A 12,884-nucleotide genomic window follows, 5' to 3' on the forward strand; every position below is an offset into this window, starting at 1 on the left:
AATATATATATATATATATTTAATAAGCATTTCTCAAAATAATAATAAAGGTGTGTACACTTACATGTATTCAAAGTGCAAAAGTGTTAAAGTCTGACCTGATCTTGCCCTAAACAACAGGTGGCACTGTGTTTGAAGATGGCGGCTCCCGGCTTTTGTCGTCTCTTGGCTGTGCTCCTCATCACACTGTCCCACACCTCGTACAGCTCTGAGATCCCATCTGAAAATTCCAAAAAGAGTCTGACCCGGTCTTCCACCTCTGACTCCAAGCAAGACCAAGATATGGGACTTCTGGGCGGCAGCCAACGATGGAGACACTGGCCTCGTAAAGACAGGGATGATAGTGTTGGACTTCACTCACAAAGGCCACTGGATCGACCAGAGGAGGATGGGACAAGTCTGGAGGGTCTGAGCCCTGTAAGGCTGGAGATGGGGCCTGGGGACAGTATGAGGACGGAGGTTCATGAGGAGGTGAGGGGTCCTGCTCATATGCGGCGGGGAAATCATCCACCGGAGGGAGAGTTCAATCGTAAAGGCAGGAGACATGGTCACGGGCATCAGGCTGATCACAGAAAGCAGGGAGGCAAAAGAGACAAAGGTCGAGCTAAAGGTAATTGAGATTTGCTGAATTTTTTACTTAGTTAATACGAGTCATTGCAATTTGCAATATGGTAAGCATTTTATTTCATAAGAAATCATCCCCCATATTTCTGTTTGCTGAAACATCTATGCAAAAAGGACAAAGGAATCACACTGGTGCCAATGGCAATAGTTGCTTTTTAAGGGTTCAGTCTTTACAACAGGGGTGTCAAACTCAATTCCTGGAGAGCCGGAGCCCTGCAGAGTTTAGATTCAACTCTAATTAAACACACCTGATCCAACTAATCAAGTCGTTGAGGCTTATTTGAAAACTACATGGTATGTGTGTTGGAGCAGGGTTGGAACAAAACTCTGCAGGGCTCCGGCCCTCCAGGAATTGAGTTTGACACCCCTGTTTTACAACAACCTACTAAGACCTCTTTTGGTTATCACAAAAAATAGCTAATTACTAAAAATGGAAAAATGTCGCTTTTACAAAAGTCTGTTTCAAAAGCTAAACCTTTGGCGAAAAACTGCAGGTAGTCTTTTAAGTCTGTTTAGTTGACAACAGGTTTATAAACACTTCTCGTTAGTAATCTGATAAAATGCTAAAATGTATATTTTTTTTAATCTTGGCAATTATGAAAATGTAAATGAACAGTGCCATGCTTCACTCTGAAAAATGCACTGCATCAGACTAAATTTGCGGCCTTTCATTTAATAATCACACTAAGCCATATTGAAATTTAAATTTTTTTTCAAATACTTGTGCCGACCTATTTTTCAATCTCTGCTTTTTTTCCATACATTGAAAGCTTATAGTAACCAATGACTGTCAAGTTAGTCAATGCTTGTGTACTACATTTAAAGTCAGCTGAAGCTGTATGAGAGAAAGGCTAAAAAGTTGTTATCCACAGGAATGACACACAACATGCAATTACATACGTAAGTGGTAATATAGCACCTAAAACTACATTCATGATGCTTTTTGAAGCTTATTGAACAATATTCTATGACTATTTAAAGAGCAGAGATTCTTCTAAATGTCTCATTTGTGTTCCACAGAAGAAAGAAACTCTAGTTTGGAACAACACAAGGAAGTAAATGATGACAGAATTGTTATTTTTGGGGTGAAGTTTATTCATTTATATTTGCAGTGACATCTAAACTTTCCTTGCTCACTGGCAGGTAGATATAGAACATTTTTCCCAAGTAATTTCACATTTATTCAGCTAAGCACACATCCAGCTTCAAACCACATTCAAAGAACAAGGACTATGCACAATATGTACTACAATACACTGCTTGGTTCAGTACTGTCTAATTTGCTGATTTGGCGCTCAGTTATTAATAATGGTTCTTATACTAAACCAACATACTGAATGTTTGAATGGTAGTGTATCACAGCTTTCACAAAAAGCAGCACAACTGTTTTCAACATTGATAATAATCAGAAATGTTTCTTGAGCGGCAAATCAGCATATTAGAATGATTTCTGAAGGGTCATGTGACACTGAAGACTGGAGTAATGATGCTGAAAATTCAGCTTTACTACAGGAATAAATGAAAAAATGACACATTTCAAAATATATGTAAAAGATAAGTTATTTAAAATTGTAATAATATTTCACAGTTTTACTGTTTTTACTGTTTTGATCAAATAAATGCAGCCTTAATTGGCAAGCATAAGAGACTTAATCATAATATTCTAAACTTTTGATCAGTAGTGTATATAGTGCACTGTATAGAATGAAATATATTTAACAATAAAGCCTGAGATGTTCAATAGGCCTATGGAGTCTAGTAACATTGGGTTTGTTTGTGTCTATAAGTAGCCATATGAGATGTTTGCCAAGTCTAAACTATGAATGCTAATTTTATTAAAGACCGACCATAGTTTCTCTCTCTTTTTCTCCTAGGGGATCTCTATGACCCTGAACCAGAATTAGGCTTGTTGAAGGATATGAATGCATTTGAGGATGGTTTTTACACCTCCCCGCCCAATCACGACAATGCCCCACTCACTGAAGCCCCCTCCTCTCTCTTCCCCATTTTGGTAACCACGGCAATCAACGAGCATCCCCCAACACTGTCCCCAGCCTCCACCAAACCCCAGGTACCCTGGCAAGCAGAAGCGTCCTTGAATATGAAGGTCTGTTGTGTTGTTCAGAGTGTTTAGTTTTCTAAGATGCTGTTATTCCTCTCATATGCACAGAGGACTGTGTACAAAAGCATTTTTGCATTGTTTTGCCCTGGATTCCTTTTTTTTTTTTTTTGTTAAACATTTCACCAGCATCCTGATTTTATTGTTAGAAATACTTAAGTCAGTGGCATTACTCTTGGGACGTTTTGCTGCTTTCAATCTGCGTTAAACTGCCTTGAGTCTTTTTCCACTCTGTCATTTTGTTGTTAGATCCCAAAATGAACATCTTCATTTGAACCGCACACTGTGGCAGATATAGATATTGAAATGCTGTTTGGAGCCAGTAGTGGAGGTACTTGTCATCCTTGTGGTGTGCAGCGCTTCATCACACAGATTTATTTACCTGTGCTTCTGTGCCGTGCTTATTACTGAGTGCCGCCCGGGGCTGGATCATACACGAGTAAAATTACCCAGCTCGCTTTGCACCAGGGAGGAGGTGGAGGAGGGGAGCTGTCACCAGAGCGAGTGAGGGGTGAGATGTCGCTCGCCCATCCTCCTGCTCCTCTTTTTCACAGCCATCTGTTCTACTCCATTCTCCTCCCTGGATATCGTTTTATCACTCCCCGTATATATTCAGATTCTCTTGAGAGGCATCACTAGGCCTGGATGCTGATATTAATAAAAACTAAATTTGCATTTCCTTAAGGAAATGCAAACGCTTACAAGGCAGCAAAAGAATAGTGTTTTTACTAAAATAATCCAGAAAGGAAAGTAAGCTGCCAGAATGAGACAGAGATGAGCATAAGCTGATACTGGTGAAAATTCTATGATTTAAATCAATAGGTGATTTCCAAATTTCAATCTTAAGTAGATTAAATCTTGAGGAATTCTTTTATTTTATTTTAGAATAACACAACGATAATGGTCTTTTTATTTAAATTAAATAAATAAATGGATTTTTGGAAAATAAAGAAAAAGATAGAAGAACAGTATAAAAGAACAAGAAAAATACATTTTTGTAAAGTAATCAAGTTGAACTGTTTTCAAATAATAATTTTATTTTAAAATATTCACCCATGCAATCTTTTTTTGTGTGCATAATATGTTGAAAATAGAGAAATGCTTCTTGTCTTGTCATATTCAGTTCAATGACTGCCTATATTTTCAATTCACAACTGCAAAATTTGACAGGAAAGTGAAGCAGTTTGCATTGCCATTGGTTGTGGACAGTTTGGCCATATCTAATGTCTGTGATGGTTACTAAACATGGTACACATTTACATGTCAGTGCACCTACTCATGGTGAAATAAAAGAGGTGGGATAGATACTATTGTTTATTTTAGATTTGCTCACAATAAGAGCAAAACACTGTTAAGTCTGTCAAACCTTGTGGTGCTTCTGGCTGTGTGTAGCACCAGCTGCTCTGCACATTATTTCAAAAGATCCCAACAAGGGTGTTAACATGTTGAAACAGTCAAATGACATGTAATCTTTTTTTTTCATCTTTCGGTGACTGTGATGCGAGACTTGTGAGACATCTCAGAAATTTAACAAGAAATGCTGTTGCTCGGATACAAGCAACAGACATGCTTGAAGAAACACATTTTATTACATCTTGATGAACTGACAGAACAAGTCTGTCAAAGCTGCATGAGGTTAGTGTGCAAAACTCTAATGCCAATATGCACTATAATGCCAAATGGTATAGAAGCACGTGTTAGTGGTATGGCTACATACAACGTGTGTCAATGGAGAATTAAGACTGTAACACACAAACCCTCAGCTGCTACTCAAATGCTGTGGTTTGCAGTTCAGTGACTTAAAGTACTTTGGACAGTTCTAATTAGGCTTCGATCACTAACAGCCTTAGATAAAGAAATACAAAGACAGACCTTCAGTTTGCACTTAATCTAACTGCCATTCCTCTAGTAGATCAGCTGTAGTCTTTTGAGACAATCGATATACCTATCCATCTATCTCTACTACAACTAAGGTATATTTTGATCATGAAATAAAATGTCAAGAGGGAAACTGAGAGAATATGGTATCTTGATGGCATGTCATAAATGATCCAGTTCTCAAACGTGATGCAAAAGCAATTTTGAATAGCACGCAGTGTTTTTTCCTTGTATTGCTGAGGGAATGAGCAGCAGAAGTCAGTTATTACTCTGGTTAGATTCTCTTTGTTCTTCGCTTCTCCAGTCATTCAACTCCCAGAAGAGCACCGTCCTCAATGCTGTTCGCTTTGCACTAGGGAGGAGGGGAGCTGTCACCAGAGCGAGTGAGGGGTGAGATGTCGCTCGCCCATCCTCCTGCTCCTCTTTTTCACAGCCATCTGTTCTACTCCATTCTCCTCCCTGGATATCGTTTTATCACTCCCCGTATATATTCAGATTCTCTTGAGAGGCATCACTAGGCCTGGATGCTGATATTAATAAAAATTAAATTTGCATTTCCTTAAGGAAATGCAAACGCTTACAAGGCAGCAAAAGAATAGTGTTTTTACTAAAATAATCCAGAAAGGAAAGTAAGCTGCCAGAATGAGACAGAGATGAGCATAAGCTGATACTGGTGAAAATTCTATGATTTAAATCAATAGGTGATTTCCAAATTTCAATCTTAAGTAGATTAAATCTTGAGGAATTCTTTTATTTTATTTTAGAATAACACAACGATAATGGTCTTTTTATTTAAATTAAATAAATAAATGGATTTTTGGAAAATAAAGAAAAAGATAGAAGAACAGTATAAAAGAACAAGAAAAATACATTTTTGTAAAGTAATCAAGTTGAACTGTTTTCAAATAATAATTTTATTTTAAAATATTCACCCATGCAATCTTTTTTTGTGTGCATAATATGTTGAAAATAGAGAAATGCTTCTTGTCTTGTCATATTCAGTTCAATGACTGCCTATATTTTCAATTCACAACTGCAAAATTTGACAGGAAAGTGAAGCAGTTTGCATTGCCATTGGTTGTGGACAGTTTGGCCATATCTAATGTCTGTGATGGTTACTAAACATGGTACACATTTACATGTCAGTGCACCTACTCATGGTGAAATAAAAGAGGTGGGATAGATACTATTGTTTATTTTAGATTTGCTCACAATAAGAGCAAAACACTGTTAAGTCTGTCAAACCTTGTGGTGCTTCTGGCTGTGTGTAGCACCAGCTGCTCTGCACATTATTTCAAAAGATCCCAACAAGGGTGTTAACATGTTGAAACAGTCAAATGACATGTAATTTTTTTTTTTCATCTTTCGGTGACTGTGATGCGAGACTTGTGAGACATCTCAGAAATTTAACAAGAAATGCTGTTGCTCGGATACAAGCAACAGACATGCTTGAAGAAACACATTTTATTACATCTTGATGAACTGACAGAACAAGTCTGTCAAAGCTGCATGAGGTTAGTGTGCAAAACTCTAATGCCAATATGCACTATAATGCCAAATGGTATAGAAGCACGTGTTAGTGGTATGGCTACATACAACGTGTGTCAATGGAGAATTAAGACTGTAACACACAAACCCTCAGCTGCTACTCAAATGCTGTGGTTTGCAGTTCAGTGACTTAAAGTACTTTGGACAGTTCTAATTAGGCTTCGATCACTAACAGCCTTAGATAAAGAAATACAAAGACAGACCTTCAGTTTGCACTTAATCTAACTGCCATTCCTCTAGTAGATCAGCTGTAGTCTTTTGAGACAATCGATATACCTATCCATCTATCTCTACTACAACTAAGGTATATTTTGATCATGAAATAAAATGTCAAGAGGGAAACTGAGAGAATATGGTATCTTGATGGCATGTCATAAATGATCCAGTTCTCAAACGTGATGCAAAAGCAATTTTGAATAGCACGCAGTGTTTTTTCCTTGTATTGCTGAGGGAATGAGCAGCAGAAGTCAGTTATTACTCTGGTTAGATTCTCTTTGTTCTTCGCTTCTCCAGTCATTCAACTCCCAGAAGAGCACCGTCCTCAATGCTGTTCACTTGCACTGCACTGCGTCTGTGCCGCTGCTGCTCCAGCCGCTGGCAAAGACACAGACTCTACAAGAGATCACACACATATCAGCATGTGATGCCAGAAGCTTTAGAGTGCAGACTTCAGTGTATACACATCTAGGAGCCAGATTTACTAATAGCTTGCACCAGCACAAACCCTCTTTTGGTGGTAAAAAAAAAACTAGTGTCAGGATTTGCTAAAAACATGCAGTGAAAAATTAGCAATGAAAAGTCATTTTTGTGGCTGATTTTAGGAAAATAAATGTGAGGAGAGTATTTAAATGAATTATATATTGTGTTTACTAAAATTTGTGGTAGTCAGTTTACTGTTTTTTGGATCGTGTTGTTCATTATGGAAATAAGTTCACTGCGTCTGTGTTCTTTCATTTGCACAATGTCAGTAGATCACTTGCAGAACTTTCCATTCCCATCAGTGCTCATATGGGATTGCAGTCTCACACCAAGTTGCCTTGTTTAGTAAATCTAGCTCTTTTAGAACACAAAAGCATAGATTTTGAATGTTCATACAGCTCTATTTAGGGTTTCAATGGACATGGAAAATCCAAGGGAATTTCAGGGAATTTTAGAATTGGGATTTGCAGTCATGGATATTGTATGTGAAGACTGTCAATCAGGTCTACTTTTATTACTTTCACATTGATTTTGTAGTCTTTCTTTCTTGCTTTCTTTCATTCTTTCTTGCTTTCTTGCTTTGTCACATTTATTTGTTTAGTGCTTTTCACAGTACATAAAATTTCAAAGCAGCTTTACGGAAAATGCATGTAGCAGTGTGACAGTGTCTTTGGGATCTAATAAATATGGGGAACATTTCCTTAAATTCCTTACATCTGCTTTAATCTTTCTAACCCTTGTATTATGCTGAAGTTCTAAAATTATGTAAAAATTGACCCTAGGTGGATTTAACACAATTCACTAAAATTTGCACTATAAAAATTATAATAAAAAAGAAAAAAATAAGGTTTAGTTAGACAAAATGATGCTATCCTTAAGGCGATGATTCAGCTTGTGATCGTAATGGTTATGACATGGATAATATTTGTGAGTCTCGTAAGTCATCTGAAGTCTTCACATGTAATGCTGGACCCAAATTGGAATTGGTGCAACATCAGGATGGGCATCTTAAGATAGAAACCAGAAAGCAAAATGATTAGCATAACTGCTGTGCATGTTATCTTAGACAAAGATGATGTGCTTTTGTTACAATTTCATTAGACATAACTGGAATTCTGAGATGTGTTATGTAAATGCTTTAGAGAGATGTCTTTAATCCACATTGAAACTGAGAGAGAGAATCTGAGTGCCGACCATTATCATGAAGGCTGTTCCAGAGTTTAGAAGCCAAATGTGGAAAAGCTTCTATAGTGGACTTTGATATCCTAGAGTTTTGTGACCTTAAAGAGCATGATGGATTGTAATGAGATAGAGGATTTGTTAAATACAAAGGAGCTCGACTATTTAGGGCTTCATCAGTAGCAATATTTTAAAACTAAAGCAGAACTTGAGAGTTAGCCAGTCTAGAGACGATAAAATTGGTGTGATAAGATAATACATTTTTATTTGACCTGGCAAGAACACTAGGAGCTGCATTTTGAATCATCAGTAGCTTGTTTACGGATGCAGGGCAGGCACTTTGCAGTGCACTACAATAATCTAGTCTTGAGGTCATTAATGCATGGAGTATAGCTTTTCTGCATTAGAAACAGATAATGTTCCGTAACTTGGCATTGTTTCAAAGGTGGAAGAATGCTGTTTTGGTAACATGGAAAATATGATTTTCAAAAAGCAATTTGCTTTCTAATATAACACCTAGATCTTTAATTATAAAGCATGGAGTAGTATTTTTGTCTAATGACTAATAAAATGACTGGTCATCAAGCCTTTCATGTCTTTCATACACTTGTATTTAAAAATGATTAAAAAATTGGACATCAAGAGCCCTTTAAATTGGAATCATGGTGTGAGGCCAGGCAGTTAATTGTAAATTAATATCAACATGATATCAACATTGAGCCTATTTATGGTTTTAAATGTCCCCAGTCTCATTATGCAATATTTATCAGTGTACATTATTTCAAAAATAAAATATTAAAATATCTTATCAAAATCTTATCAAAGCTTCCAAAGCTGTGCAGAAGGTGAAATCAATATAGGTGTATGCAACAATTACAGGGACAAGCACAGGCTATATTCCACTAAATGCAATGCCAGACAAAATCAATCTCAACAGAGGAACAATCTCAACATCATCCCGTGTGGGATTTGAACTCATAACCTGTAGTTATAAACCCAGAGCTTTATTTATTGTGATGGCATAACTGCTTGTTGCTTTTTGAATTATGCAGAAAATGCTTTTAGTACTAAAAATACAAAAAGCCTTTTGTCCAGAAGATGACCAGAAGGTGGTGCTGTCACTAAACGTGATGCTTTTTCTGACTGGGTGAGCCAGGACAAGCACAATATTTAACTTCACAGAAGTTAGCATTCTGGATATTATTTAGTATCTTTAAGAATTTCTTAGCTATTTTAATGTTGTTAGTACAGCTATCCTGTAATATAGATCAATGCAAAGTTGTTATATCACAGGTTTTGAGTTAGCACCTAGCTTAACCCTCATATGGTTCTCATTTCCTGTTTACACTAATGGTATTTGGGGTCAATATGACCCCAAAATTGAAAGAGTAATTGTAAAAAATATATACATTTTTAATCATACAAATAATATTTTTTTTTTGTTTACTTCTCATCTATACATTAGAGCTGTGTCTTGGGAGATATTAAGTACTTTGTACCTATTTACCACAAAACTCCTCAACCACACCATTAGCTTGCATGTTAAATATTATATTTTCATGAAAAAAATCACTTAAATGATGATCTAAATTTGATTTAAGTTGTTTCTGGATATTGATCTAGGTGTTAGGTGTAGAATTATGCCATCTGCTGGTTAGAGAAAAACTTGTAGAAATTACAGTTTTTGAAAAAAAAGTGTAATGACCATATATATCCAGCAGAGGCCCATAGAGATCCATTCATTTTTCTAGAAGTGGCTAACTGCTACTCTCACAACTTTTGATATATATTTTGTAAATATATACTGAAACTAGGGCTGCACGATAAATCGCATGCGATTAAACGGCTCTGTGTAGTTAATGCTGCTCAATGTGAAAGCACGCAGGTGATGGAGATTTACCGCTGATTACAGAACCGGCTTTACTGATAAGATGCGCGTTAAATATCGCATGCGATTTATCGTGCAGCCCTAACTGAAACATTATAAAATACATTAAAAACAGTATTTTTCTCAAAGGTTAGAATTTGTTTTTGTTGTTTGAGGTATTTTGAAGTGCCCGCTTTTGCAATAATGCCACATAAATTTGCAGAAATGCCACACAAGTTGTCAATAAAGCTTGTTTTTTCATAAAATATTGTCACATTTTTTTCAATCTAAAAAGTAAAATCAAAACAATTTAATTTTACTTAAATGTAAATAAAAACCACACACATTTATGCCAGATTTATAGATTTTTTTTGACAAATGAAAAAAAAAATATATCGATTTTTTCGCATTTCCCATTCATTTCAATGTGGGGTCATATTGACCCCAAATACCAGATTAGTAAAAAAATGTTTTACATACCTTCAGAACAACCGAATCAACCCCAGTTTTTTTATGTGAATATAGGTAGAAAATGTAAAAAAGTCCTTTTTTTTTTTTAACTAAGTAAAAGTTGATTGGGGTCATATTGACCCCAAGGACAGATTGAGGGTTAAAAGTGTCAAGTGGATCACCCAGAATAAACCTTTCTAAAACCATGTTTTAAATCTGTCTCATTCAGAAGTCGGGTCGAGGGAAGGCTCAAGGGGAGGTGATGCCGACTCTGGACATGGCCCTCTTTGACTGGACTGATTATGAGGATATGAAGCCTGTAGACACTTGGCCATCCAACAAAAGAAAAGGTATGAAAGGACATTCTCAAGTCTAATCAATAACAGTGATTTTACAGTCTGTCAGATTTGTTTTCTGCAGCAGGGTTTTTTTAAAGATTTTTTCACCCAGATATTCAAGACCAAAATCTTTGGGGTGTTTAGACCAAGATATATTGAAAGATCTGGATAAATATTTGATTATAAGATCGGATGTAGTTCTCCCAGATCTTTAAACCTCTAAGCGTAAATAATTTGCAAACTCACAGCTGATTTCTGAATAAAGGATTTCATAGGAGGCCTGTGTCTATCTGTTTCCCCAATAAAGATAAACGTCGTGGCAAAAACAAAAGTAATGGGAACGCAACGCTTGATGCTGATGTCATTGACCCATGTGACCATCATCTCGACTGCCTCCCTGGTCAGTGCACCACTATGATTGTTTTTATATTACAATTATCAAAGGAATAGTTCACCCAAACATTACAAATCTGTCATTACTTACTTTTCATCATGTTGTACCAAACCTGTATGATTTTTTTCTCTCCATGGAACACAGAAGGAGCATTTAAAAAAAAAAAGTCTTCTGGGCACATTCATGAGCGAATGAGATTAACCCTTTGAGTCTGATCTTTTCAATCAGAATAGTGACATAACACTCTGCCTAACTAGTATGATGTGTCGTTGAATAAATTACCCAGCTACTCACACCGTGATAACATTGTCCGAACCACATTGGTTTAGTCAGGAACATGTCTGGGTCATTTTACCAAGAAATCTAAAGAAAAAAAGAAATTGTATTTTGCTTTGTACTTTTGTACTATTAGGAGTTTTTACATTACATCAAGGCACTAAAAAACTCTCTTCTAAAATCTCTTCCATATATATCTTATATGCCTGCTGTGACAAACAATAAACAACATTTTGTATTATGACGAAATATAAAATATATAATATCTCCTGCATATAAGCTTGCTTTTTTGCTCAAGAGCATTAAATCCACATGCCACATAGGCTGCACGATAAATCGAAATGGAATCGAAATCGCGATTCGACAGAAGCTGCGATTGTCATACGTATCTTTCAGTGAAGCACGGTTCTGTGATCAGCAGTAAATCTCCATCCAAAGGCCAGAGGGCGCTCTCGCGCTGAAACTCCAAATAGCCTACGCCTCGAAAGCACGTGATGATGATTTACTGCTGATTACATGATTACTGCTTTACTAGCAAAATGCGCATGACAATCGCATTCGATTAATCGTGCAGCCCTAAGTCATATGCTTCTAACCACGAGTTAGCTGTACAGTATAGTTTCAACCACAACATGCACATTACGATGATGTTTGCAAAAGTTTGTTGGAACAATAAAACACTATAATATAGCCCTTCTATAGAAAAGAGTGGTCTTTCTTTCTTTCTTTCTTTCTTTCTTTTTCCCAAAATACACTTTCTGTTTCACAGTAGAAAAGGCCATATTGGGTTAGAATGATATGAGGATGAGTAAATGATGACAGAATTTACTTGTCTTTTTTCAGTGAACTGTTTATTTAATATGATATGTATTAGTAAGAAATACTATAAAATACTTGCCAGTGTTTACATTTGTGGTTTATCTTGTTGTGCTACGACCAGGTTCCTGTTGTGACCTGAGAGAACATGAGTGCAAACCTCACAATCGCGGCCTAAACAACAAGTGTTATGATGACTGCATGTGTGAGGAGGGTGGGTATGACTTTTTTTGGTTTCCTTAGAAGGTAACATTCTAGAGTGATACAAACAAAATGTAAAAAGGAATCTCATAAAACCTGTCTGGGTCATACAGTATTTCACAAATAAATAAATAAATAAATAATGAAAAAGAAATAAAACTGAATTTTGCTTAAAGGGGTCATATGACGTTGCTAAAAAGAACATTATTTTGTGTATTTGGTGTAATGCAATGTGTTTATGCAGTTTAAGGTTAAAAAAACACATTCTTTTCCATATAATGTACTTTATTGTTTCTCCTCTATGCCCCGCCTTTCTGAAACGCCTTTCGATTTTTACAAAGCTCATCGGTCTGAAAAGCGAGGTGTGCTCTGATTGGCCAGCTATCCAGTGCATTGTGATTGGCCGAATACCTCAAGCGTGTGACGGAAATGTTAAGTCCCTTAACATACTGTGATGCCGTCTCCCAGCAGGACGAGACAAAACCAATAAAACCC

The 12,884-nt window shown here is 36.5% G+C and overlaps 1 protein-coding gene across 3 annotated transcripts in view; it reads left to right on the top strand.

Moving 5' to 3' along the window:
• Positions 1–12,884, top strand: part of LOC107745332 (draxin-like) — a 27,161-nt gene that overhangs the window by 12,347 nt on the left and 1,930 nt on the right. Inside the window, exons 2-6 of one of the 3 annotated variants that reach the window (XM_016559196.1) lie at positions 121–610; positions 2,499–2,731; positions 10,594–10,714; positions 11,010–11,102; positions 12,313–12,402. In XM_016559196.1, the coding sequence (XP_016414682.1) occupies positions 139–610; positions 2,499–2,731; positions 10,594–10,714; positions 11,010–11,102; positions 12,313–12,402 (1,009 nt within the window). In that variant the 5' untranslated portion in view covers positions 121–138. The remainder of the gene's footprint in view (positions 1–120; positions 611–2,498; positions 2,732–10,593; positions 10,715–11,009; positions 11,103–12,312; positions 12,403–12,884) is intronic. The other 2 variants (XM_016559197.1, XM_016559199.1) reach the window with 2 other exon arrangements.

The sequence above is a fragment of the Sinocyclocheilus rhinocerous genome, unplaced genomic scaffold (genome assembly GCF_001515625.1).
Source record: "Sinocyclocheilus rhinocerous isolate Xijiao unplaced genomic scaffold, SAMN03320098_v1.1 scaffold1730, whole genome shotgun sequence".
Taxonomy (NCBI): Eukaryota; Metazoa; Chordata; class Actinopteri; order Cypriniformes; family Cyprinidae; genus Sinocyclocheilus; species Sinocyclocheilus rhinocerous.